The 8497-nt window shown below is 39.0% G+C and overlaps 1 protein-coding gene across 1 annotated transcript; it reads right to left on the minus strand.

Moving 5' to 3' along the window:
* Positions 1-379: 379 nt before the first annotated feature.
* Positions 380-5915, minus strand: LOC129857281 (uncharacterized). Its single transcript, XM_055925360.1, has 10 exons — positions 5658-5915; positions 5360-5420; positions 4875-5252; positions 4726-4773; positions 4512-4550; positions 2380-2491; positions 2149-2223; positions 1928-2006; positions 821-1607; positions 380-676 (listed from the first exon to the last, which is right to left on the minus strand). The coding sequence occupies exons 1-9, from the start codon at positions 5721-5723 to the stop codon at positions 1533-1535; spliced, it is 933 nt and encodes a 310-aa protein (XP_055781335.1). The 5' UTR covers positions 5724-5915; the 3' UTR covers positions 380-676; positions 821-1532.
* Between the last annotated feature and the right edge of the window lie 2582 nt (positions 5916-8497).

Consider the following 8497-nt stretch of genomic DNA (forward strand, 5'->3'; position numbering starts at 1 on the left):
CCGTGATATTTGCATTGCTACTAACTAAACCTCCAATTGATCCCCACTATTCCACCCGCTAAAATCCCTCCTCATCTCGAGTTGGGTTGTTATCCCAATGCCCGGCAGACCACACCCGACCTCCCGGATCCCATGGCCCCGAAGAGACCGGGACCCATCCTTCGAAAAGAGCACACAGTGCCACCCACAGAACAGAAGCAGATCAACTGCCAAAGGCATTTCCATCGCCCTCACCTCAATTTATATTATATATAGCATTTTTTTTTTTTTTTTTAAATACAGTTGAAGTCGGAAGTTTACATACACCTTAGCCAAATACATGTACTCAGCTTTTCACAATTCCTGACATTTAATCCTCATATAAATTCCCTGTCTTAGGTCAGTTAGGATCACCACTTTATTTTAAGAGTGTGAAATGTCAGAAAAGTAGTAGAGAGAATGATGTATTTCAGATTTGATTTCTTTCATCACATTCCCAGTGGGTCAGAAGTTTACATACACTCAATTAGTATTTGGTAGCACTGCCTTTAAATTGTTAAACTTGGGTCAAACATTTCCTTCCTAGTGTACATAGACAGCTTGCACAAACATGACTGCTGTAATATTATCAGGAAATTAAGGAGGTACCATATAACAGCAAAACATGAAACAGCAGTTTGAGCTCCATCACAGGTGACTATGGAAGAAAAGAGAGGAAATGTGTTAAAACAGACGCCGTAGAGATGAAATCCTAAACCAAGGCAATTGGAACAGCTCTCATTCGTCAAACACAGAATACAATGTATGAGTTTGAACTGAAAAAATAAGAATGCAGAAGTACCTTTTCTGTGTTTCCTTAGTTCATGTCCAGTAATATGCCAGAGATTCACCCACTCTTACCCTGAGACGTTGCATTTGAGTACCAAAATCAAGGCCTATATATGCATCCGACCCTTGAAAAAATAAATAAATAACAATGGCAGTTATTGTCTGCAAAGTTTCTTATCAGATACTGTTTGTTCACATATGCAACATAGAAAACTTAACACTCAACCAATCAAAACTCAAAAAATGTATTCACTTTGACACGTGAATCTCATGTGTATGACTTCATTCACTCATGACTACCCAGAAAGCCTTTGTCAAAAATGTTTACAATTTCTGGCAACATTATGTTTCTCTCCAACTCAGCACAAACGTTATGTTTAGTTGTGAATGCTTGTCAATATAGGACTGCGAGAGCTGTTTTTGTGTGAAACTTTTTGACATTGAATCAAACAACCGGTAGCATATCATCTCAGTAAGTATGTTTATTTGAAAGCCAGTCCTTTCAAAACTAGTTACATACTGAACTATGTATTTTACATTTAACAAACAAACTGCACATATTATTGTCTAACCAAGTGAAAGTCAAACAGGATGTGAAAAACGAGGGCTGACACTCTGTTAACTGCCTTTTGACAAGAAAACAATCAAGACAAAAACACACACGCGCACACACACACATATTCAACAAGTATTATTAAGCAGTGACAATCTGAGATGCAGCTTCATCACTGTTTTGCATGATCCACATTTGCATATACACTGTCCATTTGATCCATACTGTCCATCGGATCGTTTGGACCCTGTAAAGAGAAATGGAGAAATCAGGCAGGGAAGGTAGGGAAAGGTCTATCGAGAAGCTATGAGCACAACACTAAATGGCCAACATGGCAAACATATATAGTACCCACTGGCTACAGACGTCAACTCAACATCTATTTCACGTTGCTTCATTGTCATGTCATTTCAATGACGAGGAAACAACATTGAGTCAACCAGTGTGTGCCCAGTTGGTAAAGACCATTAGGTCCAAAGCTGATGACTTAATAACAGTCTACATGTACTATCATTATAAAGAGTACTGTCAGTTTAAAACGGATCTGCTCAGGGTGCTGTAATGTACCTGGACGTTGCCATAGACGGGCTCATCGATGACCCTTGGAGGAGGAACTTGGGTGTCATCTTTCTTTGTAGTTTTGACTCTGTGGAGATAGGGGAAGACAAGTAGTTCACTGACACTGTAGGTCAACTCAAAGAACATATTTTAGAGTAACATTCAGAAGAAAAACTGAAATATGTCAAACTAGCAATTTACCGAAGAATGTTTCATAGTTGTAAGCATACCTTTCAGGTTTGGCCATTGGAGTCATGGTGAAATTAGCATAATATCCAGACACTTGCTTAGTGACAAACCTGGACCTAGAATATCAAATCAGTTGTTATTTTAGCGAATTTGAGTAAAATGTATCTGCAATGACTAATAGAAGGCAGAGGACATCATGTTGCATTAGAAATGGATCAATGTCAGTCAAACTTGAGAGCATCCCTCTGGGGACACCCATCAACCGGACCCACCTTTTCCTGTACTTGAAGAACCAAACACTTCCCAATACAGCAACCAGTAAAACTACAACCACTGGGACCGTGATGGCAATATATATGGTCGTGGATAGCGCTTCCTCACACACTGTGAAAAACATTCTGATTAGGACTGAGGAATATTTATTCATTTGAATTAATATTTTTTTTACATTTTAGTCAACACTTTTATCCAGAGCAACTATGGTTAAGTGCCTTGCTCAAGGGCACATCAGCAGATATTTCACAGCTCGAGGATTCGAACCACCAACCTTTTGGTTACCGGCCCAACACTCTTAACTGCTAGACTACCTGCCTCCCAATGCACAATCAAGAGACCCTCTCTCAAAAGATTTTATTGGAAATAGATACAGTGCCTTCAGAAAGTATTCCCACCCCTTGACTTTTTCCACATTTTGTTGTGTTACAGCCTGAATTCTTTATTGATTAAATTTAGATTTTGTGTCACTGGCCTACACACAATAGTGTCAAAGTGGAATTATATTTTTAGAAATGTTTGCAAATTAATAAAGAATGAAAAGCTGAAATGTCTTGAGTCAATAAGTATTCAACCCCTTTGTTATGGCAAGCCTAAATAAGTTCAGGAGTAAAAATTTGCTTAACAAGTCACATAAGTTGCATGGACTCACTGTGTGCAATAATAGTATTTAACATGATATTTGAATGACTACCTCATCTCTGTACCCAACACATACAACTGTCTGTAAGTTCTCTCAGTCAAACAGTAAATTTCAAACAGATTCAACCACAAAGACCAGGGAGGTTTTCCAATGCCTTGCAAAGGGCACCTATTGGTAGATGGGTAAAAAAAAGCAGACATTGAATATCCCTTTGAGCATGGTGAAGTTATTAATTACACTTTGGATGGTGTATAAATACACCCAGTCACTACAAAGATACAGGGGTCCTTCTTAACTCTGTTGCCAGAGAGGAAGGAAACTGCTCAGTGATTTCAATTACAGAATTTAATGGTTGTGATAGGAGAAAACTGAGGATGGATCTACAACACTGTATTTACTCCACAATACTAACCTAAATTACAGAGTGAAAAGAAGGAAGCATGTACAGAATAAAAATACTCCAAAGCATGCATCCTGTTATCAAAAAAAAAAGTACTTTATGTCCTGAATACAAAACCTTATGTTTGGGGCAAATCTAACACAACACATCACTGAGTACCACTCTTCATACTTTCAAGCATGGTGTTGGCTGCATCATGTTATGGGTATGCTTGTCATCGGCAAGGGCTAGGGAGTTTTTTTAGGATAAAAATAAACGGAATAGAGATAAGCGCAGGCAAAATCCTAGAGGAAAACCTGGTTCAGTCTGCTTCCAACAGACAATGGAAGACAAATTCACCTTTCAGCAGGACAATAACCTAAAACACAAGGCAAAATATACTCTGGAGTTGCTTACCACGACAACATTGAATGTTCCTGTGTTGCCTAGTTACAGTTTTGTCGGCTTGAAAATCTATGGCAAGACTTCAAAATGTCTGTCTAGCGATGATCAAGAACCAGCTTGACTGAGCTTGAAGAATAAAAAAAAATATTATCTGCAAATATTGTACAATTCAAGAGTGCAAAGCTCTAAGAGACTTACCCAGGAAGACTTACAGCTGTAATCACTGCCAAAGCTGATTCTAACATGTATTGACTAAGGGGTGTGAATACTTATGTAAAGATATTTCTGTATTTCATTTTCAATAACTTTGCATACATTTCTAAAAATATGTTTTCTCTTTCTCAGTATTGCATGTAGATCAGTGGAGGCTGCTGAGTGGAGGTCAGCTCATTATAATGGCTGGAACAAAGTAAATGGAATGGTATCAAATGGAAACAATGTGCTTGATATCATTCCATTAATTCCGCTTCAGTCATTACCACGAGCCTGTCCTCCCCAATGAAGGTGCCACCAACCTCCTGTGGTGTAGATAGATGAGATAGAAATAAATATTTCATCCATTTTGAATTCAGGCTGTCACACAACAACATGTGTAATAAGTCAAGTGGTATGAATACTTTCTGAACGCACTGTAGATATAGCATACATTTTAGTCCAAGACTAGGCTTATGGGTCTGGGAAACTGTTCCTGAGAGTCTACTTACATTCTGTGGTGGCAAATGGAACTGTAGTCGTGGAATCAACTGAGAAGGAGACAAAAACAACTTCAGCCCATCTTTTAACTTTGACAAATACATTGTTATTGGTGTTATCAACTGTGTCAGGTTCACTGGTAATTTCTAAAGTAAACCAATATCTGATTCAGAGCAACAGTTAAAATTCTGTGTGTACGTGAAAATTCTAAGCTGAATACTTCACCTGTGTTTGACTTGTCCATTGGTATGATTGAAATAGTCCCGGAGGATCCTGAATGGAAAAAATACAGTAGGGATTAGTTTCCTCCATATCAAATTAATGACACACTTCACTGAACAAAAGCACTTTACATTGCATCCTCTACTGCTTACCAGAAATGTTAATGTAGACAAGTTCATTAATAAAACTGAAGTTGTTGGCTCCAGTGGCAATTCTCAAGTAGTAGGAGCGCCCCATGTCGCCTTCTACAATTCTCTTGATGTTCAGGGAGCAGTTTCCCTTAGTGACATTTCCTGTCAGGTTGGTCCTGTTCTGAAAACTCTTGATGACGAATGTGTTGTTGGGGTGATAGAGGAATTCATTCTTGTCATTGTCATTGATCTTAAGTTTAGTTGTTCCCAGGCGTTTCCAGTAGGCCTGGACAGGCTCTTTAGATGGAAACGGGGGATAGGTAACATTGCATGGAATGGTCACATCATCTCCCTTATTGGTAAAAACAACCTTCGGGTAATCAGCTTTCCAATCCACACCTGTGTTTGAATTAACAACAAAAGTATTAGGATTATTCAGTTCATGTTGTTTAGACATAGCATAAGAAAACACTGAGTGCATATTGACATAAAAATGAAACACATACCACTAGTGCCAGAGGCCTGAGACAAAATGAGCATCATCTCAATCCACATCAATGGGCTCATCTGGTCCAACAGAGAGATTTGAAAGTTAATTCTAACTAATGACGCACCAGATTCCTAATATCTTTTACATGTTGCGTTAAAGATGCCTGGTGTCAGATGGCACGCCCATCATAATTGTGTCAACCAAATACAACATTACCACTGACCAACAAGCATTGCATAGACTGTAAAGCACTGGGAAATAATGTTGGTTCAGCAACAACAAAGTAAAAACTCAAATCTACGGAGGATACTCACTGTGTTGTGAAAAGAGGTGCCAAAACAGGAGGCTACAGGTCCAAGGAAAACACCAGTAGTGACCATGGCACTGTCACACGTCTTAAAAGCCAACTGGTTCCAGTAAAATGAGTGACAAGCAGTTATAACGAGAGTGGTGTCAAAAGTATTGCATGTGTATTTCCTGTTACTTAACAATGATGGTGATTGAACAAAAAAAGGAATTAGAGGAAGTTGTGTAAATGTGTAAACTGAAGGTTACTGTTGGCTAATTACTTGAGAAACAGCTAGCACATAACGTTATGAGAACCATATTTCTTAGAGCTTGGTGAGAGTGTGGTTGTCCTATGGTTATTTTGAATACAACCTTCCCACAACATTCTGGGAACGGTGCAGGATACCCAGATGGCACATTACGTTTTGAGAACCATGTGCTTCTTAGGTAGGAATTTCATTTAGTTTTCTACAGGTTTCCTCATGGTTCTATTAAAGTCATGTTCTCAGAACTTTCAGAGAATGCTAAGAAACAACGTTCTTCTGTGGGAATTTCAGTACTTCAACATGTTTTCTGCAGGTATTCCTCATGGTTCTATTTAACGTCGTGTTCTCAGAACATTAAGAAAACTTGCAATAAAAACCACAATACATTTTTTTTATTTAAAAATATTCTGTTCTCAGCATCAACAAAACTCTCTCTATCGACACCTAATCTTAATGAGCGCTTGTTTCCTTTTAAATTGGGCCTGTTTGTACATCCGGGTGGCGCAGTGGACTAATTCCATGAATAGAAAACAGAAGATTATAGGTTTGAATCTCACCAATGCCTTGCTATAACAGTGAAAATGCCTAAACAAATGAATTTCCATGTGTTCAAAACAGTTAACGCAAACTAGGCCAACATTGTTATTGAAACATGTTCTCAGAATGTTATTTAATTACCTTCAAATAGCCTATCATTTTTGTTCTCAAAATGTTAATAAAACCTCCCAGGAAAACTTTCAGGGTTCCATAATGAAACGTTCTCAGAACCTCCCTGTACCCTAAAAATGAACATTCCCAGAACAGGCTAAATTTTCTCTTCCATTATCAGAACATTTAAAAAACAACATTTTACCAGTCAGGAAACGTATGGCTTCGTTCCCAGAACCAATGGGTAACAAAAATGTACATTCCCACAACTTTCAAGGAATGAAATGTGCTGAGGAGTCTTTTTCTCTTTTTTTTCTCTCTCTATCAGTAAGGGAGATATGAGAAAAAGAGATATGACACAGGGTATACAGTGTTGAACTGTAAACACAATCATCTCTAGCCTGTGGTTGCTGAAGAGATTTTGTCATGCTGAAAAGCTCAGAGTCATGAGGCTTCCACTGCACAAACAAGAGCTCTGTTAGAGAGCTCTGTTAGAGTACATGGTACATGGTGTTCTACTAGAGGGGCTGCCACGGGGTGGGGATTGTGGGGTAGTGAGTATGAGTGTAACTGACGCATGATCAGGAACGCAGAAAAAAAAAATCGCTCATAATCTCTCTGTCTTTCTCTCATCCCTGTCTCGATCTCTCTATCCCTCATGCCTCTCTGTCTTTCTCTCACCTCTTTATCGCTCACCCCCTCTTTCTTTCACTGAACCCTCTCTGGAACTTTTAAAATAGGAAAACAAAACCACTTTTATATTGTTTAGGCCTTTGCAAGGTCAATGATTTAAACATACACATTAAGTATTTCTGATATCCACATCCAATTGACATTTACTCACACAAACCTACATTGGAAACCACAGTGGGTTTGACTCATATCTATATATTTTTTTAAACCTCAGGTAGAGCATCAGGAAATTAATTTAAGGAAGTAAAGTTGGTTATTGTAATTGTTTTGCCGTACTATTTGGGGGCATAAGGTAAGACTTGAAAGATACATTTAGTACATTTCTTCTCTGAATCTCATATCTGGATGAAATTCTTCCACTATTAAACCCACAAAATCTGACTTTTAGTATCATACAACATGATAATTATTTGTCTCTTCTTGTTGACATAAAGAATGACTACCTTTCACATTGTCCTAATTTTGATCATCCTTCTCAAAGGTAATGGTTTTATCTTGTTTGGGTTTTAATTTAGTTTTGCGCAGTTCGCAGACACAAACCCCAATGTTGACTATAGGAGAGATCTAAACAGGTGCATCTAGTTTCACTCTTTTGTCTTGATGGCAAAGAAATTCATCCTCTTGACAGGAATCTAGTTATTTAGAAAATGGGTGGTTTGAGCCCTGAGTGCTGATTGGCTGACATGTATTTTGTATTTTTACTGCTCTAATTACATTGGTAAGCAGTTCATAATAGCAATAACGGACCACAGGGGTTTGTGATATATGGCCAATATACCACGGCTAAGGGGGCTGTGTCCAGGCACTCCGTGTTGCGCATAAGAACAGCCCTTAGCCGTGGCATATTGGCCATATACCACACCCCCTTGGTCCTTATTGCTTAATTATACCATAACGAGAACATTTGTCACAACTATTTGTCTATTCTGTTGTCCAGTCCCTCATCACACTTTCTGTCGTGTATGGATGGACCAGGACCCTGTGGTGACCATCACACTGGCCCAGAAAGTCTCCATGGGATGCCGTGTCCTGTTGGACAGCGGAGAGCTTATCACTGGCTGCAGGGCAGGGCAGAGCTGCAGGGCAGAGTGGTACATCAACACGGCCACACATGGCCAGAGGAAGGTGTGGAGGGAGATGAGTGACTTGCCCCGATTCAAGGGGAGGTTTCAGAAAAACTACGACCTGAACACAACAGACACAAGCATCTTGATGACCTGGTTAGAGCTGAATGACATAGGCTATTACTTCTGCACTCT

This window comes from Salvelinus fontinalis, chromosome 6, assembly GCF_029448725.1.
Source record: "Salvelinus fontinalis isolate EN_2023a chromosome 6, ASM2944872v1, whole genome shotgun sequence".
Taxonomy (NCBI): Eukaryota; Metazoa; Chordata; class Actinopteri; order Salmoniformes; family Salmonidae; genus Salvelinus; species Salvelinus fontinalis.